Genomic DNA, 27,332 nt, shown 5'->3' with positions numbered 1-27,332 from the left:
GTGCCTTATAAACCCATCAGGCAGAGTCATGGCTCCCTTCTGTGATGTCTTCTTCTGTGTGTGCACAGTTGGCAAGCTGTTAGAGGTGCTGGTGGCGGGGTGCTTTCTGGTCGCATCCAGGATAGCATTGGCAGGACGCTTCTGGCAGGTGCACTCTGAAGCCGCATTTTCAGCCTGTTTCTTCGAGTTTTGGGGTCCACAGATGAACCCCATCACGAATTGGAGGTTCTTGTCTGTCTCAGTTGCGGCTTTTGGGCCCCCATTTTTGGGATCGCTCGGCGCGCTGTTGCTGCTTTCGGCCACAGGTCGTCCGTCAGCGGCTTCTCTGGTCTTGGTGGAAGTGGGCGAGGGGTCTGTGGCCCTCCTATGTCCAAAATCCCCGCGACAGTCATCGACGGGAGGCCGTTGTTCGTCGTCAAAACGCGCTATCGGGTCGTTGTAGTTGGGGGGCCGGATGGGGCCGCAAACAGAGCGAGCTCTGCCGGACAGCGATCCGCCACTCCCTTCGCTTCGTCGCTACGGTAGCACGCCATTGCATCTCGGCTCAGAATACAATGTCGATGTGTGCTAACATCGGAAGTTAACCTACTTTTGTTGCGTTCACTAATTTTATAGTAGTGGTTTTTGTGCTTTTTCTGTCTTCTTGATTTTTATTTTAGTGTTATGTTTTGTTTTTGTGGCAAATTACAGTTGTTCCATGACGATTTGGATATTTTTCCCATCGAGTGTTCTTCAATATGTGAGGTTAAATATTCGAAAGCGAAAAATTAATTACGTTTTATATCAGAGCAGGACTGACGCCCACACTGGATATAAATAAGAAATAAGTTGATGAAACTGTTTTAATTAAACAACACTTTAAGTGCAAAAGTAACTCTAATGATGGAGAAAAATACAGTTTTCTATGTAAGGGAAAAAAAACATAATGGACAAGGGAAATAGGTTCTGTTTGTTCCTTTATAAATATTGTATGATGTGTTTGTATATATTTTCCCAGTTAATGTAGATATTTTGAAATGCTGTTTCATTTCTCAGCACTTTACCACCAGAATTTACGTTATAAAGTTTGCGTTGGACAGTAATAAACTTTATCGTTGTTGCTTCCCAAATTCGGATGTTTTACTCAGATTTTTCGTATTGCGGATGGTGATTCATAACTTTACTATCAGCGTTCGGTACTGGCTAAGCGAATTGACGTGACGTGACGTGACAGCAGTGGATTGGCCTTTTTTAATTTGTGGGTAGATTCCCATTACAATCGATTCGCGGTATCGTTTGTTATGAATGTAGTGTAACATCTTTGCTTGAAGTGCTGAAAGGCTGTCAGAGAGTGGATAGTTGTTGTTTTTGTTAAGTTGTAATCAAAATTGGTATTTGGTGGAATAGAGGTGTGTATTCACTTCTAAGTATTGATTGACGTAACTGGTAATGAATGGATTGTAATAACTTACAATTGTAATTTTAATATGTTTTCGGAACATTCAGTTCTTACTGGTATAAGATCAGGCAGTGTCATAATAAGACTAGATAATTTTGGAATACAACTCAACAGTTTGCTTTCATGAAATGGAAACTGCTTTATCACGGTGAGCGTTTTGCATCACTTTCAAATGAAAATCTTATATTCTCTGAGGAGGAGTACTCGTAAATTTTTATTAGCGTTTTGTTATGATGACGAGGATCAACATTAATTTGCTTACAGTGTTCTGTTCTGTAGAGGAGTACGACTAGGATGCACTTTACGTAACATTATTGTGTGTTAATATTGCGTAGTATGTATGTAGTAGACATCAGTTTTAGATTTACGTTGATAGCCTTTACTTACTTTAAAATGTTACGTTTATTTCATAGGTCCACCTATTCACGTAATAAATTCGTTGAGCGAATTGGGCTACCGTGTTGTATGCAGTACTGGAGAAGCAGAGATTGTGTGGACATTGCAGCGTGAAGTGTAAAATATGCCGCATGTTGTTGTGAAAGGTAACGCAGATGGCTCAGAAACGAAAGTTTTTGGTCTAACACAAAAGGAGCTAGCCAAAGCACAAGTTAAACTCCATATATACGGTGGACGTGTGGGTCAAGATGGTCATACTTTTACTCACACACCAATCGAAGTGCTGAATGTTCTTGAAAGAAATTTTGGTTACAGAATTGTCAGTTCTTGTGGGCAAGGTGCTCAAAGCAACCCAATTTGGACATTGCATCGACCATTCTTCTAACATTAGACCAATTTTATTTTTTTTTGCTTTATGGTGAGTATGTAAAATTTCGCATGCTTAAAATTTTTGTAGATTTGTGTGATTCTGTTGTTCAGTATACATATTGTCAGCTTACTAATACAAACGTTGTGTGTGTCAACAATTGTTAACTCTTCCTTGTTGTATAACACTCTGTTTGGCTAGTGTTCTCTCCTTCCTCAGCTTTGTTGTGACATTGTAAGGGAGAGGTGGAACTGTACTATGTGACTATAAACACTACCATCTGTGTTGACTCGTGTTCTTAATGCTTGAATATAAATGTCTTATTGAACGTGTGCTAGAACCATCTCTCTCTCTCTCTCTCTCTCTCTCTCTCTCTCTCTCTCTCTCTCTCTCTAAGGCTTTTTTTTTAATAGTTAAATTACTAGATGCTTACTGGAGTTTTTCATTTTTAATATACAACAAAATATTATGACATAAACCAAGTAGCATATAAACATTATCAAGTCAGAGATTTGGTTATAGTATTATAGTGGACCCTTCCTGTAAGCTTGAATGTGTGATGTACTGAGCTGTACCAGTCAGTCAGTTGTTGAACATTTTTCAACACAAGCTTCCCTAGACCCCTTTTTCTCTTATTTTCTGTTACCTGTGCCAGTTGTGATGGCATTGTATACAACCATGTTCTTGGTTGTCTCAATCTTATGCCCCAAGTGGCTGCCACTAATTGTGATACAGCCTGTACAGAAATCTTAGTTGTGGTGGTTTGTGTTGCTAGGTCTTCAATTGGTCCCTGTAGTGTAGTGCAAGGTGTAGGCTAGGTTGAAAATTGATAATCTGTTTGAGAGTTGACATCGGCAATTTTGTTTTGCTGAGAATCACAAATTTCTCTTTTTGTTAGAACCAAAAAGTGACACAGTACCAATGATAATAAAGAAAACCAAAGATATATTTTTACAATGTCACAGATTATGGCCATGCACAGAATGTATGATTATAAGGCCTCTCTGGCTTGGCCACGTAAGAATATTGAAAACGAGGCCATCAACAGTAATGAATATAAGCAGTTCATTTTTGTCAGTGCTTTCACTCTTGTTTCATTGAGTTTGTTTTTGAGGTTAGAGAGAGTGAGTTTCTATTTGGTATGAATTTGTTTCTAATTAAGGGTTTTGCAAACAAATCTGGCAACATTTAGTGAGAAGTCGTTAATAATATGAAACATTGCTGTGATGTAATGATAGTGTGTGATAAAAAATAATGAGGTTCTTCACAGAATTGGCAAGGAGAGAGACGTATGGAAAACATTGACAAGAAGAAGGGGCAAGATGATGGGCCTGAGTTAAGATATCTGGTAATAATGTCCATGGTACTAGAGAAAGCCATAGAGGTTAAATACTGTAGGGGAGGGAATAGATTGGAATATACCCAGCAAATAATTGAGGATATAGGGGTCAAGAGGTGCTCTGAAAGGAAGAGGTTGGCACAAGACAAAATCTGTGATGGGCTGTGTCAATCCAGTCAGAAGACTCGTGTCTGGAAAAAAGTTATATTGTCCATTATAAATTGCCACAAGATGCGCTGAAAAGAAGTAAAACAGTTCAGAAAAAGGAAACTCTTTGACTCTTATAATGAATAAACTGATGTAAATTAGAAAGGTCGTAAATCATAGACACTGTTCACAGCTAAAGAGATGTAATGTATTGGATCTGTCAGTTAATTAGAATTTCTTTTCTTCTTGTTCGTCCTTTTTTCTGTGCACAGGTACACTCTTGGTATCTGAAAAGATGTCGCAGTCTCACTGTCATTCTCACAACATTGTGACGCCCTCAGTGTATCAGACGCTGGATGAACTGGATTTTGAAAGAGGACTATGGTCTCCAGGTTTGGAAATAACATTTTGTTGTCTGCCTTTATTCTTTGAATGACATGTTTACTAAATGTTCCTATTTTATTTTATGCTGTTGACTTTGTTGCATGTTATGTACAGGAGATACAACAAAAGAGATAATTAAACAGTGAGACATCCAGGATAGACTCACAATAATATGAACTAGGATAGATTGGTACTTACGTTATAGAGCTGGTGTTGGGTGGCCGACTTGCACATTTAAAATTGGATGAAGCAGCTGGGCACAGTCCTCCTTCAGATTTAGAAAAATCCATACACACAACTGACACACATGACCAGTGTTATCTTTGGCACTGAGGCACGACTCGGTTCTTACAAGAAAGGGCTCATACTACTTTGGGAATGGGGCGTTTGGAGGACAGGTTTTTGATCATGTTGTGGGTCTATAGAGGCTCTGGATTTGGTAGGGTGGCAGGAGGGAGTTTCTGAGACTAAGGTGGATGTAGTATGTGTACAAGACATTGTTTGAGAACAATAACAAAGGGAATGAACTAGAAGTGGTTAGCAGCTAGTCTCTACTGCTTGACTTGCAAATGTTAATTCCAAATTTATTTTAATTGGATATAATCAAAGGTGGGAGTATGAGGGGGAATAGAGTGGACAGTTTTATTCTCCATAGGACCAAAGGTGGCAGGGGTAAAATACAGGGATTGAAAGGCTATTTACAATTTGTACAGAAACCAAATGGCAGTTATAAAGGTCGAGGGGCATGAAAGGGAAGCAGTGGTTGGGAAGGGAGTGAGACAGGGTTGTAGCCTCTCCCCGATGTTATTCAATGTGTATATTGAGCAAGCAGTAAAGGAAACAAAAGAAAAATTTGGGGTAGGTATTAAAATCCAAGGAGAAAAAATAAAAACTTTAAGGTTCGCCGATGACATTGTAATTCTGTCAGAGACAGCAGAGGACTTGGAAGAACAGTTGAATTGAATGGACAGTGTATTGAAAGGAGGATATAAGATGTACATCAACAAAAGTAAAACGAGGATAATGGAATGTAGTATAATTAAATCGGGTGATGCTGAGGGAATTAGATTAGGAAATGAGACACTTAAAGTAGTAAAGGAGTTTTGCTATTTGGGGAGCAAAATAACTGATGATGGTCGAAGTAGAGGGGATATAAAATGTAGACTGGCAATGGCAAGGAAAGTGTTTCTGAAGAAGAGAAATTTGTTAACGTCGAGTATAGATTTAAATGTCAGGAAGTCGTTTCTGAAAGTATTTGTTTAGAGTGTAGCCATGCATGGAAGTGAAACATGGACAATAAATAGTTTGGACAAGAAGAGAATAGAAGATTTCAAAATGTGGTGCTACAGAAGAATGCTGAAGATTAGATGGGTAGATCACATAACTAATGAGGAGGTATTGAATAGGACTGGGGACAAGAGAAGTTTGTGGCACAACTTGAGTAGAAGAAGGGATCAATTGGTGGGACATGTCCTGAGGCATCAAGGGATCACAAATTTAGCACTGGAGGGCAGCGTGGAGGGTAAAAATCGTAGAGGGAGACCAAGAGATGAATACACTAGCAGATTCAGAAAGATGTAGGTTGCAGTAGGTACTGGGAGATGAAGGAGCTTGCACAGGATAGATTAGCATGGAGAGCTGCATCAAACCAGTCTCAGGCATGAAGACAACAACAACAGGACCAAATTGAGGAGCAAATCTCCAAGGTCATGGAACATGTCAGCATAATTACAACATAAAAGTAATAGATAAAAATGAATGCTCACGAATCCACAAAAAGCCAGTCCATAAGTTTAAGTAAATGCAATCAACAATACAACAAGAATCAGCTTAATTTTTCAAGGAACTCCTCGACAGAATAGGAGGAGTGACCCACAAGGAAACTTTTCAGTTTCGACTTGAAAGCGCATGGATCACTGCTAAGATTCTTGATTCGAGTGGTAGCTTATTGAGAATGGATGCAGCGGTATACTGCACACCTTTCTGCACAAGACTTAAGGAAGACAGATCCAAATGCAGGTTTTATTTCTGCCGAGTATTAACTGAGTGAAAGCTGCTTATTCTAGGGAATAAGCTAATATTGTTAACAAGAAAAGATAGTGAGGAATATACAGGGTGGTCCATTGATCTTGACTGGGCTAAATCTCTCATGAAATAAGCTTCAAACGAAAAAACTACAAAGAATGAAACTTGTCTAGCTTGAAGGGGGAAACCAGATGGCGCTATGGTTGGCCCACTAAATGGTGCTGCCATAGGTCAAACAGATATCAACTGCATTTTTTAAAGTAGGAATCCCCATTTTTTATTACATATTCGTGGAGTACGTAAAGAAATATGAATGTTTTAGTTGGACCACTTTTTTCGCTTTGTGATAGATGGTGCTGTATTAAACACAAACATATGGCTCACAATTTTAGACAAACTGTTGGTAACAGGTAGGTTTTTTAAATTAAAATACAGAACGTAAGTACGTTTGAACATTTTATTTTGGTTGTTCCAGTGTGATACATGTACCTTTGTGAATTTATCGTTTCTGAGAAAGCATGCTGTTACAGCGTGATTACCTGTAAATACCACATTAATGCAATAAATGCTCAAACTGATGTCCGTCAATCTCAATGCAGTTGGCAATACGTGTAATAACATTCCTCTCAACAGCGAGTGGCTCGCCTTCCGTAATGTTCCCACATGCATTGACAATACGCTGACGCATGTTATCATGCATTGTCGGTGGATCACGATAGCAAATATCCTTCAGCTTTCCCCACAGAAAGAAATCCAGGGACGTCAGATCCGTTAAACGTGCAGGCCATGGTATGGTGCTTCGACGACCAATCCACCTGTCATGAAATATGCTATTCAATACTGCTTCAATCACATGCGAGCTATGTGCTGGACTTCCATCATGTTGGAAGTACATTGCCATTCTGTCATGCAGTGAAACATCTTGTAGTAACATCGGTAGAACATTACGTAGGAAATCAGCATACATTGCACCGTTTAGATTGCCATTGATAAAATGGAAGCCAGTTATCCTTTCTCCCATAATGCTGCACCATACATTAACCTGCAAGGTCGCCGATGTTCCCCTTGTTGCAGTCATCGTGGATTTTCCGTTGCACAATAGTGCATATTATGCCTGTTTATGTTACCGCTTTTGATGAATGACGCTTCGTCACTAAATAGAATGCGTGCAAAAAATCTGTCATCATCCCGTAATTTCTCTTGTGGCCAGTGGCAGAACTGTACACGACATTGAAAGTCGTCGCCATGCCATTCCTGGTGCATAGAAATATGTACGGGTGCTATCGATGTTGATGTAGACACTGACATTTTTAGATTCACGAGTCTCGTGCAATTTGTCTGCTACTGATGGATGGATTAGCCGCGACAGCAGCTAAAACACCTACTTTGGCATCATCATTTGTTGCAGGTCATAGTTGATGTTTCACATGTGGCTGAACACTTCCTGTTTCCTTAAATAACGTAACTATTCAGCGAACGTTCCGGACGCTTGGATGATGTCATCCAGGATACTGAGCAGCATACATAGCACACACCCGTTGGGCATTTTCATCACAATAGCCATACATCAACACGATATCGACCATTTTCCGTAATTGTTAAATGGTCCGTTTTAACACAGGTAATGTATCAAGAAGCAAATACTGTCCGCACTGGCGGAATGTTACGTGATACCACGTATTTATACATTTGTGACTATCACAAAGCGAAAAAAAGTGTTCCAACTAAAACCTTCCTATTTCTTTACGTACTACATGAATATGTAATAAAAATGGGGCTTCCTATTTAAAAAAAACGCAGTTGATATTAATTTGACCTATGGCAGCGCCATCTAGTGGGCCAACCATAGCGCCATCTGGTTTCCCCCTTCAAGTTAGACGAGTTTCGTTCTTTGTAAGTTTTTTCGTTTGTTGCTTATTTTGTGAGATATTTGGCCTGGTCACTATCAATGGACCACCCTGTATATATTGAGTGGCCAATGTCAAAATACCCAGACTTGTGAACAGGGGTCGACAAAAGGTTTGTGAACTTATACCACTTATTGCCTGAACTGCACATTTCTGAGCCAAAAATATCCTTTTAGAATGGGAAGAGTTACACCAAAATCTAACACCATATGACATAAGTGAATGAAAATAAGCAAAGTAGACTAATTTTCGTGTTGAACGATCACTCACTTCAGATACTGTTTGAATAGTAAAAGTAGCAGCATTAAGTCTTTGAATAAGATCCTGAACGTTGACTTTCCACAACAGTTTACTATCTGAAGACCTAGAAATTTGAACTGTTCAGTTTCACTAATCATATGCCCATTCTGTGAAAGTAAAAGTCAGGTTTTGTTGAATTGTGTGTTAGAAACTGTAAAAACTGATTCTTACTGTGATTAGCGTTAATTTATTTTCTACAAGCCATGAACTTATATCATGAACTGCACTATTTGAAACCTAGCCAATGTTGCACACAACATCCGTTACTACCAAGGTAGTGTCATCAGCAAACAGAAATATTTTAGAGTTACCTGTAATACTAGAGGGCATATCATTTAGATAAATAAGAAACAGGAGTGGCCCCAACACTGATCCTTGGGGCACCATTCACTTGACCGTATCTCACTCAGACCCCACATCACAGCCATTCTCAACACTGTGAATAATGACCGTTTGCTGTCTGTTGCTAAAGTAAGAGGTGAAACAAATGAGAGTTACTCCCTGTATCCTGTAATGGTCCAACTTCTGGAGCAATATTTTGTGATCAGCACAATCAAACACCTTACTTAAATCAAAAAATATGCGTAGCATTCGAAACCGTTTGCTTAACCCATCCAGTACCTCACAGAAAAAAGATAATATTGCATTTTCAGTTGTTAAACGACTTCTAAAGCCAAACTGTACATTTGATAGCAAATTGTGTGATATAAAATGATCAATTATCCTTACATGCACAGCCTTTTGAAAAACTTTAGCAAATACTGATGGCATAGAAATGGGTCTAAAATTATCTGCATTATTCCTTTCTCCCTTTTTATAAAGCGGCTTTACTACTGAGTACTTTACTCGTTCAGCAAACTGACCATTCATAAAGAAAAATTACAAATATACCTAAATACAGGGCTAACATGTGCAGCACAGTACTTTAATGTTCTGCTAGACATTCCATCATAACCATGAGAGTCCTTAGTCTTCAGTGATTTGATTACCGACTCAATCTCCCTCTTGTCTGTATCGCTGAGGAGTATTTCAGACATCAATCTCGTAAAGGCATTTGCCAAGAAAGTTATATGATTCTTTGTAGAAAGTAAATTTTTGTTTAATTTAGCAGCAATGCTCAGAAAATGGTTGTTCAATGCTGTACATATATCTGATTTATCAGTAACAGAAATATTTTTACTGCAAATTGACTTTATATCAACCACCTTGAGCTGCTGACCAGACACGTCCTTCACAACTGACCATATGGTTTTCATTTTATCCTGTGAATTAGCCTATTCTATTTGCATACCACATAAACTTAGCCTTCCTAATAACAATTTTAAGTACCTTACAATACTGTTTGTAATGAGCTACTGTAGCTTGATTGTGACTACGTCTAACATTTTGATATAATTCCCACGTAATTTTACATGATATCCTTATCCCACTAGTCAGCCACCCAGGCTGCCTATTACTGCTATTACCCTGCTTAGAACGTTGTAATGGAAAGCAACTCTCAAAGAGCATGAGAATTGTTTTAAGGAAAGCATTGTATGTATCATCTATGGTATCGGCACTATAAACATCCTGCCACTCTTGTTCCTTGACAAGGTTTAAAATATTGTTGTTGGATTAACTTTCCTACATAGTTTAAAATTAAATGTGGCATTTGTTAGGGTACTCTAAAGCCTTTTAGTGTTAAGATTTGTGCATCATGGTCTGAAAGGCCAGTCACCCTTTTACTAACAGAATGCCCATCTAGTAATGAAGAATGAAAAAATATTGTCTATGTCTGTGCTACTGTTCCCCTGCACCCTAGCTGGAAAACACACAATCTGCATCAGATCATATGAATTTGAGTTCTACCAACATCCTTTTTCTTGAACCATCATATACAAAATTTATATTGAAATCGCCACATATAACTAATTTCTGGTACTTCGTACAAAGTGAATCAAGAACCCTCTCTAGGTTTAGCATAAATGCTCTGAAATCAGAGTTAGGGGACCTATAAACAACAACAACAATTAGAAGTTTAGTTTCACTAAATTCAACTGCCCCCGCACAACATTCAAATATTTGTTCAGTGCAGTGCCATGATACATTTATGGACTCAAATGGTATTCTGTTTTTTATGTACATAGCCACTCCTCCACCCTACAAGGAACTCCTTGAAAAACAGCCAGCTAATCTGTATCCTGGTAAAGGAAGCCTCTGAATTGTCAAATTATTTAAGTGGTGCTCTGATATACCAGTAATTTCAGAGTCAACATCTATAAGCATTTAACTAACTTTATCTCTAATACATCTTATATTTTCATGAAATATGCTAATTCCTTCTCTACTTGGAAACATGTCATCCTCTGAAGGTGAGCCCTTAGTTAGAGGGACTTCTTTAACCCTCCCGTTACCAACCTTTTTCACACCTCTATTTTACCAAGTGGGGTATTTGGACTACCCCAAAAGAGTTTTGTGTTTTATTGTAATATTTGTTCTCAGATTTCGTTATTTCCATTGAATGGGTTTATTTAGTATTGAAAAACACCTTTTCAGTTTATTACAAGTATTTAATCAGATCACAGATACAAAGTACAAAAAAATTTTATTATCTTCCACTAAATTCAGTACTCAACAAACAGAAAATTAATAATCAATGTATCTCAACAGTCACTGCAGTAAAATAACACAAGACTTTTTTCAACTTTTCAGTCAAGTACATTTTTGCACTGCATGCACTTCACATTAACAATTTCTTGCACATTACACAACAGAATCTTGTTTTTCCGATCTTCGTTTCTCTTGCAATCTTGACATCGTTATGGTGTTGGTAGCTTGGAACACTGGGTCTGGATCACTGCTGTAGGAATTGCAATACCACAAGCTTTCAGTGCATCTTGTACATCTTTATGAAGATAGTTGATATTTTTGGCTCTTTCTTCCATGTTGCCTTTGCTGAGTCCAAATGCCAGTTCAGTCGTGAAGAGTTTTACATCAGCTTCAGTTATTCTTCTGCCATTCAGGAATTCTTTGAGTGTACAGAATATTTGCAATATCTATCATTTCCATGAAGATTCTTCGTGTCCATCACCTCGTTCCTCTAACACAACTGTATTCTCTTGTCATTTTGTCCCTATTATCTACAGCACCTTTGGTTTTGTTGTAGTGCAGTATGATTTCGAGTTTTTTGTTCACGTTCTTCACCACTCACTTGTCTCCCATTATGCTGAGTAGAGAGTAGTATTACTGCCTTTCCCTTCTTTGGAACATAGGAAACTAGGGTCAAGTCATTTGTGAAACAAAACATTGAAGAGTGAACTTCTCTCTTTCTGTTTTGCAAGAATTCCGTCAGAATAGCTTTCTTATTGGAACACAAGGTACCGACCAATGTCATGTTTCGTTTTAGTAGTTCAGCAGCCAGTGGAAAACTGGTGAAAAAATTATCAGTTGTTACACCATGACCGTTATTCAGAAATGGTTCCATCAGATCCAAAACAACTCTCTGCCCTTGATTCACTTCCTGAATATTGTCCACCATTCCTGTGTAAATTTGGATCCATAATAAGTAAGATGTCTTCACATTAGGACAAACCCAAATTTTAATGCCTTACTTGCCAGGCTTGCTCTTCATATTAACCCTAAAAGGGCAGTTTCCTCAGTACATTGCTAATCATTCATAAGTAGTCACGTATTCATAAGGATAGAAGTTCTTGCACAAGTTAGATTGAAATTTGTCGAACACTACCCTGATGGCTTGTAGCTTCTCCTTGGTTTCTTCAATTCTCTGTGCTCTTGTGTCTGTTATCAAATCGCAAGAATTTCAGTATAGACAAAAATCAGTTTCATGACATGGCAGCAGAAAAGAATGGTTGCCAAAAGGCAACATTACCTCCCCACAGATCGGAAGCATTTGTGTGATCGTACACTTCAGTTGCATTTGTATCTCTCCATGTCGTTTTGTTTGAAGAATGAGCTGTGTTCCACAAAGAAATTACTCGTTTGGCTTCCCTGTTCGTTCCTTCTACAATGATGCTCATGATTTCCGGTGAGATAAATAATCAAAATTACTCTGTTATTGTTTTGATTGTTTTTCCATGATTCACTGGGCCAGGTGTTACGTTCAAAATCTTGCGACGTCAATGCCACCCATCTTTTGGTGGTTCACTAGAAAATTGTAGTCCACTTATAGAAACAAACAAATCTCCAGTGTCTTCTTCTTCTTCTTCTTCTTCTTCTTCTTCTTCTACTACTACTACTACTTGTTCATGTGAATGTGTAATGTCTTCTGATATTTCATCATCAGCTTTATCTGAAGCTATGACATGGTCTTTGTCAAGAGGTTCCATATATTCATTCAGTTCATTATCAATGTCAAATTCAACTCAACAGTAGTAACCAGCAACAATAACAAACATTGAATCTATGGAAAAAACTCAACAAAGAAGATGAATGTCAGATATATTTTCCAAAATCTTCTTTTTCTACAAATAAGAAAATAAGACATTTCATACCAAGCGGGGTAGTCTCACAATCCCACCAATAAATGACTTGAATAACAATGATAAAGCCAAAAAAATTACAGTCGTGAGTGAATTCAACATCAATCATTTTAGTACAAAGTCATGAAACCACAGGCATATGTGGCCCTTCAGATAACATTACTATAGGGAAAAAATCAACCTGGGGTAGTCATAACACCCCACTTGGTAATGTGATGATGCGAGGGTTAAGCAGGTGTACCTAACAGCCGACTTCAATCCAAAAAAATGTGCAGCTCTAACACCAACTACTACAGGAATTTTTCAATGAGTGATACTGTCAAGACCCGTGTGGGTCCAGGGATTAGAATAGGCCCGAGGTATTCCTGCCTGTCGTCAGAGATGACTAAAATGAGTCTCATATGTTTTGGCCTTGATGTGATGGTCTCCTATAGGGTTTGACCTCCATTCTTCAGAATTTTCCCAAAGAGCGAGCCAGTTGGGGAAGGGCGCCTTATATGGTGGATCGTGTCCATTGTGCATAGAGATCTTTATCCCACTCTCTCATTGTTGCATTTCAATCTTGCCCATACTCCATCTCTTGGCTGAGGGCACCTTCCTGAGTGTGTTTTCCATCGTGCACTATGCAATGTCGCTTTCTGCATTGATAATGACCATGGGCTTCTTTGCACCTGATATCCAGCTCGGTAGCCAGTCCATTGTGGTGGGGCCGCCACGTACCGTGTTGGTTGTAGCCTCCTGACCACACAGGGATCGCTCTGCTGATGCCTGCGTTGTTAACTCCCCACATATGCCAAGGAGTAGATGCCCGTCACCCTGGGGCATCGGGACTCCCGGCAATGACCATCCTGCTAGGTGGCCTTTGCTGTGGCTAGGTGGCACCCATGGGGAGGGACCCTGTTCGGAGTGGGTGGCATCCGGGCGGATGACATGCGATGAAGCGTAGTCCATCATCTCTTGCTGGTGTTGAAACACCAGCAGTCTCTGAGCGTTCATGAGCTCAATTCAACGCACAGAGGTACGACCCCAAATCGTTCCCCTCCCTGGCCACACCATGGGAGGAACGTCAGGCTAAGGATGGCAGCAGATTTTATTTGCCCTGGTACCTTGTATGTTGAGAGCTGATGGATAATCTTTCATGACGATGAAGCCTCAGTTTTTTGTTGAGAATTTCGAAGACAACTTTGGGGAGGTGGAGGGCTTGTCCAAAATAAGATCTGGGTCAGTCTTGATCAAAACAGCATCCTCTGCTCAGTCACGGATGTTACTCGCTTGTGACAAGCTGGTGGATGTTTCTGTAACCATCATGCCCCATAAGAGCTTAAATATGGTCCAGGGTATCATATTTCACAGGGACCTTCTTTTGCAGTCTGACGATGAGCTGCGTGCCAATTTAGTGTGGCGAGGTGTACGTTTCATCTGGCGTGTCCACCGGGGTTCGAGGGATAATCAGGTTGCCACCGGTGCCTTCATCTTGGCCTTCGAGTGTGATACATTGCCCGAGAAGGGCAAGGTGGTGGTCTACCGCTGTGATGTAAAACCCTATATCCCTCCCCCAATGTGGTGCTTTAAGTGCTGGAAGCTAGGCCATATGTCTTTGCGCTGTACTTCCAGCGTCAGATGTTGAGATTGCGGATGCCCATCACATCCCAATACTCCATGTGCCCTGCCTCCCATCTGTGTCAACTGCAGAGAGTACCATTCGCCTTGATTGCCATACTGCAGGATTCTCCAGAAAGAAAGGAAAGTCGTGGAGTACAAGACCTACACTGAGGCTAAGAGAAAATTTGAATGCCTGCATCCTGTACATATGACATTGTCTTACACTGCCACTACAACAGCTCTGGCACCATCAGCTCTGCCAATCCTAGTCACCTCTCAAAGTTAGAAGACTGCACCTGCCCCCTTTATAAAAGGTGGAGGAAATTCCCTCCCTGTTGCTCCTGCACCACATGCTTTAAGAGCAACATTCCCCACCCCAACCATCGGGAACGTCTGTCCCCACTTCTAAGCTGGAGAAGCAGCTGGTGTCGTAGGGCTTCACGGTCATCCTCAGTCCCAGAGACTGAGCCAGTGAAGTCCTCCCAGTCGGGGAAACCCAAGGAGCAGCGAGAGAAATCCGAACAGAAGACCCCTAAGACCAAGGAAATTGCAGTGGCACTCACACCACTGCTACCTACAAGCTCTGTATCTGAGGATGGGGTGGAGATTCTGGCATCCTCTGAGGACCATGTCTCGCCAGACCCTCAGGATGGGGTGGAGATTCTGGCATCCTCTGAGGACCATGTCTTGCCAGACCCTCAGACACAATGGATGTAGACTGCTCAGGCAATAAGGCGGTGGCAGCAGGTGAGTCTGAGGCATAAACTGCCTCATTGAATGTTCCATGCCTTCCTAGTCTCACAATGATGTCATCCTCCAGTGGAATTGCGGCAGTTTTTTCCACTGTCTGGCTGAGCTATGGCATCTGTTCAGCTTTACACCTACTATCTGCATTGCCCTCCAGGAAACCTGGTTCCAGGCAATGCAGACCCCTGCCCTCCGCAGCTATAAGGGATATTACAGAAACCGTAGAGACTAAAATTGAGTGTCAGGTGGAGTTTGCGTTTATATCCTGAACTCAGTCTTGCCTCCTTCAAACGACTCTGTGTTTGTCAGAATAAGGATGACACAGAAAATAACTGTCTGCAATGTGTATCTTCCTCCAGATGATGAAGTACCCCTGAATGTATTAGCTGCACTGATTAATGAACTCCCTAAACCTTTCCTACTTTTGGGAGATTGTAATGCCCATAACCCCCATGTGGGGTGGCACCTTGTTTACTGGCCAAGACATGAGCCACACATTTCAGTGTGGTTCATGGTAGTTAATCAGCCATTGATTTATCAATTTGCAGCCCAGGATGTCTCCCATCTATCCACTGGAGATTACATGACGACCTGTGTGGTAGTGACGACCATTTCCCCATCTTCCTATCACTGACCCGGCATCAGGCACATGGAGGCCTGCCCAGGTGGGCTTTAAACAAGGCGGACTGGGGAACTTTCACCTCTGCTGTCATTGTTGAATCTCCCCCACATGGTAACATCGGTGTGATGGTTGAGCAGGTGACTACAACAATTGTTTCTGCAGCAGAAAATGCGATTCCTTGCTGTTTAGGGTGCCCCCAGCGTAAGGCAATCCCTAGGTGGTTGCCGGAAGTCGCTGAAGCAATTAGGGAGCATCGGCGAGGTCTACAGTGGTATAAATGGCATCCTTCAATGGAGCACCTCATAGCCTTTAAACGGCTCTGTGTCCACGTTCGCCACCTTACCAAACGACGGAAGCAGGAGTGTTGGGAGAGATACGTCTTGACCATTGGGTGCCATATGTCACCTTCCCAAGTCTGGGCGAAGATCAAACGTATTTTCGGATGTCAGACCCCAACAGGCGTTCCCGGTGTTACCATAAATGGCGTGTTATCTACTAATGCAAACACAATTGCCGAGCACTTTGCTCAAGCTTCTGCAAGGGGGCAGCCTTTTGCACTCTCATACGGCAGGCGGAAGGGAAAGTCCTCTCATTCACTACACGTCACAGTGAATCCTATAATGCCCCATTTACAGAGTGGGAGCTGCTCATTGCCCTTGCATATTGTCTCAACTAAGCTCCTGGACCTGATCGGATCCACAGCCAGATGATTAAACATCTCTCATCTGACTACAAGCAACAAATCCTCGTCATCTTCGACCAAATCTGGTGCGTTGATATCTTTCCATCGCAATGGCGGGAGAGCACCATCATTCCAATGTTCAAACCCGGTAAAAAGCTGCTTGATGTGGATAGCTATCGGCCCATCAACCTCACCAACATTCTTTGAAAGCTGCTGGAATGTATGGTGTGTCGGCGGTTGGGTTGGGTCCTGGAGTCACGTGGCCTACTGGCTGCATGTCAGGGCGGCTTCCACCAAGGTCACTGTACCACTGATAAATTTGTGTCCCTCAAGTCTGCCATCCGAACAGCCTTTTCCAGGTGCCAACACCTGCTTGCCGTCTTTTTTGAGTTACGTAAGGCATATGACATGGCCCGGCGACATCATATCCTTGTCACATTGTATGAGTGGGGTCTCCGGGGCCTGCTCCCGATTTTTACCCAAAACTTCCTGTCGCTCTGTACTGTCCGTGTCCATGTTTGGTGCCTCCCATAGTTCTATCTATCTCCAAGAGAATGGAGTCCCGCGGGGCTCTGTATTGAGTCTCTCTCTGGTTTTAGTGGTCATTAACAGTCTAGCAGCAGCTGTTGGGCCCTCTGTGTCTCACCTTCTCTTGATGCAGACAACTTCTGCATTTCTTATTGCTGCTCCAGTACTGGTGTTGCTGAGCCTCGCCTACAGGGAGCGATCCACAATGCACAGTCATGGGCTATAGCCCATGGCTTCCAATTTTCTGCCATGAAGACATCAGTCATGCGTTTCTGCCGGCACGTCATACCATGCATCCGGAACCAGTACTTTACCTTAATGACAATAGTGGAGACATTGATTCTTAGGTTTGGTTTTCGAAGCTTGTTTGACTTGGATTCCTCATCTTCGTCAGCTTAAACGGAAATGCTGGCAGCACCTCAATGCCCTTCACTGCCTGAGCAACACCAACTGGGCTGCAGATCGCTCTACACTGCTGCAGCTCTACAGAACCCTTGTTCAATCCCGGCTTGACTATGGGAGTGTGATTTATGGTTCGGCAGCACCCTCAGCATTGCGTTTGCTCAACCCATTGCACCATTGTGGAGTTCGATTAGGGACAGGAGCTTTTAGGATGAGTCCAGTGAAAAGTGTACTGGTGGAGGCTGGAGTCCCTCCAGTGAAGATCAGACGTGCACAACTGCTCGCCAGTTACATTACACACATTGGTAGCTCTCCAGAACATCTTAATTACCGCCTTCTTTTCCCAATCACGATGGTTCACCACCCGCATATGCGGCCCAGGTCAGGGCTAACGATTGCAGCTGGCATGCAATTGCTTCTATCTTAACTGGAGTCCATCCCATCACCACCTCTCCTCGAGGTCCATTCACATACACCTCCAAGAGGTTTTGGGCCTGATTTATATTGTTCTACGGGACTAGGTTGGTGAGGGCTGTAGACTGAAAGAACTTGATCAGATAGAGATCATTCTGGAAGAGTGGGTCGCCACCAGAGATGAGTACTTTTATGGTGTGGCCATTTGGAGGGATTCCTTGAGCTGGGCAACAATGTAGGAGATGTATATGAGGCTAGGTTCAGTCTAACGATAGGAAAATTTTTCTGTATTGGCATTGAAGGAAGCAGCAAGAAACCATATTGGAAGGTAAAAACACACACAAATACGTAGAATGTCTAGGAAGATGAAACCAGATGAAGTATAGTAATAAGTGGCTAAAACAACATGAAGTACAATAAACTGAAATGAAAACAAAATAGACATGAAAGTGGGACACAATCAGAGTCAGAATATAAATGAAAATAAGATAATGGTAATTGTGCGAGGTGTAGGTCTCTGGCTGGATATGGGTGGAGAGAGTGAGGCATAATGTGTGAATGGATTGGGTAAGGTCAGTCTTGTGAGTGAATGAATATAGGGGGAGTCTGTTAGGTATGTGGTGCAGGCAGGACCAGGAATACCTGTGAAAATACACATTGGTGAAGGAAGGTTGTTGGATCGGTGTGGAGGTCCAGGATGGTCCATGCAGTGTGAGCCTGTTGCTGTGTGTTGTGCACTGGCAAGGCCTTTGCTATAGGACAGATCTGGTGCATCACAGGTTGCTTGGTATGCCAGTGAAAACTCTGTGTGGTTCGTGAGGTGACAGGGAAAGAAGGAAAGAAAGAGGATGGACACTAAGTGGTGTGATAGATAATGGTAACAAAGGGAAACAGCACCGGGTTGTGGTATGAAAGAGAAGTTGCTAGGAAAAATCAAGCAGTGGAAAATCCGAGTTGGCATAGTAACAGTATGAATAATGATAGTGTATCACCACATAGAATGGGCATTAATTAGATGTAGAAGCACACAAACATACACAAATGGCATATATGGCCACTGTCATCTTGGGGCACTGAGGCCTACTGTCTTGATATTTATTTCAGTCCAAATTTTTGTGTATGCCTCTTTTTTAATTGTATGGTAAAGAGTATTTTCTTTTGGAAATGTGATATTAAGAAATCTTTGTCTATCTGTGTTTTGGGTTTGTGCTTCTGTAAGTGACTATGAGAACATCTCAGCTCATGGGGAGTCACATTGCAATTGTTCAGTCATCTATATATAAACTGATAATTGTAATGGACCAGAATGTAGCATTGTGTGCAATTGGTACTCATTAAAGCAATTTCAATTTTAATGATATAGAACATTTTAATCTTCATTACTTCTGGGTATTGTTCCTCCTTTTAGTAATGTTGCACGAACGAATCCGAACTTGCTGCTCAGGCACCTCACTTCTATCCCTATCCCACCTCTTTTCAGAGTTGAAAAAGAAAAGTGCATAAAATACTTTTCATATTATTAATCATTTGCATAGTTAAAAAAATCATATCAGTTTGTGGGTTGTTGGGGGTGGGGCTGGAAAGTACCAGTGTGGTCAGTGCTAATTAATGCATTGAGTGAAATGATATACTAACAAATGTGTTGACTTTATGCAAGTTATTGAGTTATTTTGTAGTACAGAATGATACACTTACTTGTTGGCAGTAAGATTGCGTATTTCCCTTTCTGACAGCCCAGAATGGTGATATGTCTCGTGTAAAGAACCTCTTAGAGCGCGGTGTCCCTGTTGATAGCAGAGACTCTGCTGGCTACACTGCACTACATTATGCTGCACGGGCTGGACATGCTGCCATATGCCAACAACTTATTGCAGCTGGAGCGTTGTTGGACACAAAGACACGTGCTGGAGGAGCTACACCTCTACACAGAGCAGCAGCATCTGGTAAACTACATATTGTCCAACTGTTATTGGAAGCTGGGGCAAATAGTGCAGTTACTGATGCAGATGGGAGAACAGCTTTACACCGTGCTGCAGAGGAAGGACATTCTGATGTTGCAGAATTGCTGTTAAAGAATAATAAACAGTTAAACAACATGAAAGATATTAAAGGGCGCCTAGCAGTTGAATGTGTTAAGGATCAGACCATGCTTTCTGTTTTTTTATAAAAGAAACAATAAAAAGAGAAGCAATATTCTCTTTATCAGAATACATTAAAACACTATTTACTGTGTGTCTTTTCAAGTACTGAAATGAAATAATTTGTAGCTTGTGACAACTCCTGGAAAATTGAACTGTTGAAAGAACTGATCGTAATTTGAAATTTCAAGTTAGTACCTTTACAACACTTCCTCACTAATCAATTAATAGAAGCAGTTGCAGCTAGAGATGCAAAGTATGGATTCGTGATAGAAAAGCATCATTTTCGTGTTGTGTCACCATTGTTTTATATATCCAGCTTCACTGTCTCGTTTGTTCCTCTTTTCAGCCTTGATATGAATGTTAGTTTTGTAGCTTTGTTTGCCACTATTTCTCTAGTTCGGTTATCTTCCTCCACCATGTAAGTTTTAACATTTTTGATAGTCTTAATCATACTTTTCTCACATATTTACATGTAATATACAGTGCTAAAATAGTTGCTTTGACACTGTTGTAATTTTCATAGTATAAAAAATGTGTAAAGTGAAAGTTTTTGGATGAAACTATTACAATTACGTTGACAGAAATTACGAATCTTCAGTAAGTGTCATATAAACTGATATCTTTAAAACAACTTCATTTCTTTGCCAGCTTTTGCTTTAATTATGTGCTAATTCTGGTCTGCCTTTTTGCTTACTATTTTGATTACATTAAAACCCGAGTCTGTCTGTGGGGCTTGGAAAATGAACCCTGATTCCATCTGGATTACCATCTGTTTATTGTTTCCACAATAAAAACTGCTCCATCCTAGTCTCATAACACTAGTGCACTTCTGACATAAAAATCCACCACATCCTTTTTAAAAAAAAATTTAATGTTTGAGCATAACGGTTGACATTCTGTTTTGAACTATTTATGGTAACAAGATATTATGCAGTGATTACATATGTAGGCACTTTCTATTCCTGACGATCACATTTACGAAAGAGATTTGTGCAAAAGTAACTGAATCTTGGCTATACAAGTAGTTAAACGAATGTAAGCCATAAATTGAAATTGAAAATTATTCTGTTCAGTTCTAGGGCACTGGCACAGATTTATGCCATACACTGAAATTAAAAGTAATTCTGTTCAGCTATAGGGCACTGGCAAATTCACATACAGTATTACAAATTAATAATGTTGAAGGCTGAATAGCACATAGACATTACTTTTAGAAGTGGACAGTGCCAAAACTAGTGCTTGATGTTAAAACCAGAGAATTTAGTGTTCACTTTATTAAATGCTAAAATGTTACCAGATCAAAATTTGGTTGTTGTTCAGTACATTGGGCATTTGGTCAGTTTTGTTGTGTGGCTTAATAGCAGAGAACACAGCTGTTAAAGAGCTCTACTGAGTAGTTTTTAGTGATAATTTCCAGTGTTATTCCTTGTAGAAAAATCAGTTTCCTGTCTTCTCCTTGTTCTTTGCAAGATGATATATTTTTAGCATCAGTTCCACAAAGGCTGTGTACATGGGAAGGATTCAGTTAACACGCCAGAATGATTTTTTTCCTGACAGGTGTTCACAGCTTTTTTGTGTTGGTAAAATGATTCGTGAAATGAGTTCATAGTGCAACTTGCTAAGTGTTGTGTTGCATTTATCACTCCTCCTAACAGTCCCATTGCATATATTATTATTGTTATTATTATTATTATTATTATTATTATTATTATTATTTCCTATTTGAAAAATGTGCATACCATTTAAGCCATTTAATTGCTAAAGGAAAATCAGATCTTGAAATAATAAAGTACCACCTATGCAAATGCAATTAAATAGTATGAGGGTTTTGCTTGTGGACCAAAATGCAATGCTGTGACTATTCTTAGATGTTTTTTATTTAAGTTGATACTATATTAGCATTGCTAAAATTAATTTCATTAGTAATAAATTTAGTATATTAGTGTCAGTTAGCTTCAGTGGATTGTGATTTTTTTGTTCCTAATCAAACATTTATTTCCTAAGTGAAAAATTATATATTATTATTGGTTAGTTGTATATGATAGAGTTTATTGTGGTACTACTGAAGCACATTGTAAATCACAAACAGAGCTGTTCAGTTTTCAACAGGTTGACAATACTTAACTGTGCTGATGAGTTATTAACACTGATTATTTATGTTTAAAAGTATAATGCACCGTAATGTCATTACTGAAATAAATATTTCTTTTGTTTCATGTGTTAATATGTTGAAGATCTGGGTAGAAACATTAATAAAGTAAATGAATAGCTAATGTCTCTGCTTGTTGCAAAAAATTAAATGTGCTGTTTTTACTACCAATACCTTACTTTCCTGTGGAGAGACTTTTAATCTGTGAGGTTTTTGTTCTTGTGACTTGTTATCTCCTATCATATGCTTATCAGAAGAGCTCTGAGTAGTAGTAGTAGTAGTAGTAGTAGTAGTAGTAGTAGTAGTAAATACCATTAAGCAAGAATCTTAATTTATTTGTCACAATGACCACAAATAAGATTATTTTTAAAGCTAAACTAAATATTAGAAGGCAGACTTCTGATGTGGTAATTTGTGTACATTTGTCCTACTCTGAGAGAAATTAAAGAGTTTGAAGATCTAGTTAATCTTTCTTCTGTTATTGTTAATATTCCATTCTAATTCAAATGATGTAAGTTATAGTACAGGAATTCTCCAAAAGCAATACAATTACTTTTCTGCACTATAATTTTACAGTGTGTCAACATATGTGCTGTTAATCATTTTCATTAGTATTTATTTGTGAAATAAAATATCTGAGGCTCTAAATTTTGTGGTTTTATTTGTGTTTAATGTTAACTTAAAGTGTAGGTAGTCTCTCTTACAATTCTGTCTGAACTTGCAAATCGACATTATTTATAAGAAAGTGCTGAAAAGTAATGCCTCCATATTTTTCATTTGCAAACAACTCTTAAAGCTTTTTAAATAAAACACATGTTATTAACATTCTACATCTTTATTCTTCTTGTCTACATATTTGCAGCCCTCTGCCGCTAGAGGGCTCCGAATTGTTGCATGTAATGTGATGGTGTGCAGTACAACCATGTACGTCAGTGTGTGAGAAACAGTGTGCTGTAATAGAGTTTTGAAGAGTTCATCCACACATGGAGCTCTCTCCCCTTCAGCATTGGCATGCAAGAGTGCTGCAGGATCTGCAACAATCCGACACCTTGGGTTAACTGTCATTGATCATTCTCCATACAGTTCTGATTTTGCTTGGTTTCTGGCTTAAAGAACACTTTTGTGGACTTCACATTGATAGTGAGGAAGTAGTGCAAGCAAAAGTGAGGTTATATGGCTCTGTCAATAAAGTTAAGCGTTCTATAGTGATGGTGTCAACAGACTGGTCTCTTGTTGGGAGAAATGTTAGTTTCCAGGGTGACTTTGTTGAGAAATAAATGTGTAGACATGAAAAATGAAAGATTTAGTATGTTAGTAACTTATGTTGCATTAAAAAAGCATTGAGTTTTCACATAAATTCGGAGTCCTTACTTTTCAGCACTCTCTCAAAATTAGCTGCCGCTTATGGAAAGGGAACTTTTTGAGGTGGTGGGGCATGTTCAGGGAGTGCTGCTTTTTGTTAATCAAAGAAACGTAATGGTACCAGACAACACTTTTTGAAAATTCTAATTATATTGGTGTAGTTGGGATATTGAAGTACTTTGAGATAAGTGTCCTCAGTTGGTACTTAACTCCAGTCATATTTTTAATACACATTATCTGGAAGTGTATCAGGTTTTATGTATGTATATTGTTCCCATTGCCTTGCTTATTGGACCACATGAGTCATTTCACATTCAATTTTTCTTTGAAGGTTGTATTCTTCAATTTTTGCTCTCCACTCAATACTGTGTTATTCTTTTTGTTCTTAATTTTCTCTGTTTGTCTTAAGTATCTATAGGCTTTCTTTGTATCAATCTTGCTGAAAATTTTTGGTTCTTGACTCTCTCTCTCTCTCTCTCTCTCTCTCTCTCTCTCTCTCTCTCTGTCTCTGTCTCTGCAGTTTCATTTGTTTGGATTCTTAAAGAGCCCATCCATTTTGTATTTATACAAGTTCTCGTGTCTTTTGAGGAGCTGATCAATTCTTCTTTGATTTTTAATTAAATCAGGTTTTTGCAAGCATAGGTAGCTTCTGGGAGAGTTAAGATTTTATAGTGTTGGATCTTAGTGCCTATTGACAAGTATTTCATATTTATACATTGACTATGCTAGAACATGAGCTTTTTTCATTTCATTGGCTCTGTTTTACCGTGTTTCTTTCTCACTTAAGTTATGCTTAATGATTTCTTCAGTATATTTAAACTGTAGAACTGTGGTGATTTTTTGACAGCTTACGAGGACTTCACTTATATACAGGAGTTTCATGGACATGATCTCAGTTTTCTGAAAAGACATTTGTAATCATATTTTTAAGACAATTTCTTGGAGACTGGTGATCTGGACACAAACTTATTCCACGTCAAGAGTTAAACCCCAGGTAGTTTATTCTTACTGAGGGCTTTGCTCCAATTTTGGTTTTAGGTGGGGTTTCCATTTTGCCAAATCTTTGACATAATCGAGGGCTACATCGAAAAGCAGTGCCAATAACCTGTCACCTTATCTAAGACCAGCTGTTATCGCCAAAGCTTTTGAAATTTATCTCCTGAATTTATCCTTGGAAAAATGATTACTTGAAAGCATATCAACATCCTTCCAGTGATTTGTGAGATTAGCCTTCGCATACAAAAATTTGGTGGGGGGACTTGTAGTAATGTGTGTAAATTATTAAGAGTAAAGGATGGCAAAGAGTGAAAGTGGGAGGTAGCAAATTATAAGGGGCAGTCAAATGAAGAGAGGCAGATGGAAAACAAGTAAGTAAACAGATTATTATTCCAAAAGTAATCAGCATAACTGTTAATAGATGTATCCCATTCTTAGCCAAGATGGTCAATACCTTCATGTAAAAATGTTTGCGGTTGCCTATGTGACCATGATTGTACGCATGCATGCACCTCTTCACCAGAAGCAAATCAACAGCTGTGAACAATGTCTTTCCTTGTTTGTTGTTGTTGTTGTTGTGGTCTTCAGTCCTGATACTGGTTTGATGTAGCTCTCCATGCTAATCTATCTTGTGCAAGCTCCTTCATCTCCCAGTACCTACTGCAACCTACATCCTTCTGAATCTGCTTAGTGTATTCATCTCTTGGTCTCCCTTTACGATTTTTACCCTCCACGCTGCCCTCCAGTGCTAAATTTGTGATCCCTTGACGCCTCAGGACATGTCCTACCAACCGATCTCTTCTTCTAGTCAAGTTGTGCCACAAACTCCTCTTCTCCCCAATCCTATTCAATACCTCCTCATTAGTTACATGATCTACCCACATAATCTTCAACATTTTTCTGTAGCACCACATTTTGAAAGCTTCTATTCTCTTCTTGTCCAAACTATTTATTGTCCATGTTTCACTTCCATACATGGCTACACTCCATACAAATACTTTCAGAAACGACTTCCTGACACTTAAATCTATACTCGATGTTAACAAATTTCTCTTCTTCAGAAACGCTTTCCTTGCCATTGCCAGTCTACATTTTATATCCTCTCTACTTCGACCATCATCAGTTATTTTGCTCCCCAAATAGCAAAACTCCTTTACTACTTTAAGCGTCTAATTTCCTAATCTAATTCCCTCAGCATCACCCGATTTAATTATACTACATTCCATTATCCTCGTTTTACTTTTGTTCATGTTTATCTTATATCCTCCTTTCAAGACACTGTCCATTCCGTTCAACTGCTCTTCCAAGTCCTTTGCTGTCTCTGACAGAATTACAATGTCATCGGCGAACCTCAACATTTTTATTTCTTCTCCCTGGATTTTAATACCTACTCCAAATTTTTCTTTTGTTTCCTTTACTGCTTGCTCAATATACAGATTTAATAACATCGAGGAGAGGCTACAACCCTGGCTCACTCCCTTCCCAACCACTGCTTCCCTTTCATGCCCCTCGACTCTTATAACTGCCATCTGGTTTCTGTACAAATTGTAAATAGCCTTTCGCTCCCTGTATTTTACCCCGGCCACCTTTAGAATTTGAAAGAGAGTATTCCAATCAACATTGTCAAAAGCTTTCTCTAAGTCTACAAATGCTAGAAATGTAGGTTTGCCTTTTCTTAATCTAGCTTCTAAGATAAGTCGTAGGGTCAGTATTGCCTCACGTGTTCCAATATTTCTACGGAATCCAAACTGATCTTCCCCGAGGTCGGCTTCTACTAGTTTTTCCATTCGTCTGTAAAGAATTCATGTTAGTATTTTGCAGCCGTGACTTATTAAACTGATAGTTCGGTAATTTTCACATCTGTCAACACCTGCTTTCTTTGGGATTGGAATTATTATATTCTTCTTGAAGTCTGAGGGTATTTCGCCTGTTTCATACATCTTTGTCAGGACTGGCTCTCCCAAGGCCGTCAGTAGTTCTAATGGAATGTTGTCTACTCCCGGGGCCTTGTTTCGACTCAGGTCTTTCAGTGCTCTGTCAAACTCTTCACACAGTATCGTATCTCCCTTTTCATCTTCATCTACATCCTCTTCCATTTCCATAATATTGTCCTCAAGTACATCGCCCTTGTATAGACCCTCTATATACTCCTTCCACCTTTCTGCTTTCCCCTCTTTGCTTAGAACTGGGTTTCCATCCGAGTTCTTGATATTCATACAAGTGGCTCTCTTTTCTCCAAAGGTCTCTTTAATTTTCCTCTAGGCTGTATCTATCTTACCCCTAGTGATATATGCCTCTACAGTCTTACAATTGTCCTTTAGCCATCCCTTCTTAGTCATTTTGCACTTCCTGTCGATCTTGTTTTTGAGACGTTTGTATTCCTTTTTGCCTGCTTTATTTACTGCATTTTTATATTTTCTCCTTTCATCAATTAACTTCAATATTTCTTCTGTTACCCAAGGATTTCTAGCATCCCTCGTCTTTTTACCTACTTTATCCTCTGCTGCCTTCAGTACTTCATCCCTCAAAGCTACCCATTCTTCTTCTACTGTGTTTCTTTCCCCCTTTCCTTTCAATTGTTCCCTTATGCTGTCCCTGAAACTCTGTACAACCTCTGGTTCTTTCAGTTTATGTAGATCCCATCTCCTTAAATTCCCACCTTTTTGCAATTTCTTCAGTTTTAATCTACAGTTCATAACCAATAGATTGTGGTCAGAGTCCACATCTGCCCCTGGAAAATGTCTTACAATTTAAAACCTGGTTCCTAAATCTCTGTCTTACCATTATATAATCTATCTGATACCTTTTAGTATCTTTCCTAAGGGCTCCAAAAATATCAAAATCGCATGGGGAGAGATCAGGACTATGTGGAGGATTTGTAAGGGCTTCCCAGCGAAACATGGGTG

At 39.8% G+C, this 27,332-nt stretch overlaps 1 protein-coding gene across 1 annotated transcript; it reads left to right on the top strand.

Annotated features, from left to right (window-relative positions):
- The first annotated feature begins 2,131 nt into the window (after window positions 1–2,131).
- LOC126162486 (ankyrin repeat domain-containing protein 39) lies at window positions 2,132–22,716 on the top strand. Its single transcript, XM_049919029.1, has 3 exons — window positions 2,132–2,252; window positions 3,960–4,079; window positions 19,512–22,716. The coding sequence occupies exons 2-3, from the start codon at window positions 3,983–3,985 to the stop codon at window positions 19,943–19,945; spliced, it is 531 nt and encodes a 176-aa protein (XP_049774986.1). The 5' UTR covers window positions 2,132–2,252; window positions 3,960–3,982; the 3' UTR covers window positions 19,946–22,716.
- The last annotated feature ends 4,616 nt before the right edge of the window (window positions 22,717–27,332 follow it).

The sequence above is a fragment of the Schistocerca cancellata genome, chromosome 2, assembly GCF_023864275.1.
Source record: "Schistocerca cancellata isolate TAMUIC-IGC-003103 chromosome 2, iqSchCanc2.1, whole genome shotgun sequence".
NCBI lineage: Eukaryota > Metazoa > Arthropoda > Insecta > Orthoptera > Acrididae > Schistocerca > Schistocerca cancellata.
Note: the sequence above shows the minus strand (reverse complement) of the source record. Positions and strands in the feature narration are given on the sequence as shown.

Bases quoted from the DNA above. Each gene is read 5' to 3' on its own strand.
- LOC126162486 (XM_049919029.1), top strand. From the start codon at position 3,983: ATGTCGCAGTCTCACTGTCATTCTCACAACATTGTGACGCCCTCAGTG. The intron at 4,080-19,511 runs GTTTGGAAATAA...CCTTTCTGACAG, and splicing joins AAGAGGACTATGGTCTCCAG to CCCAGAATGGTGATATGTCT.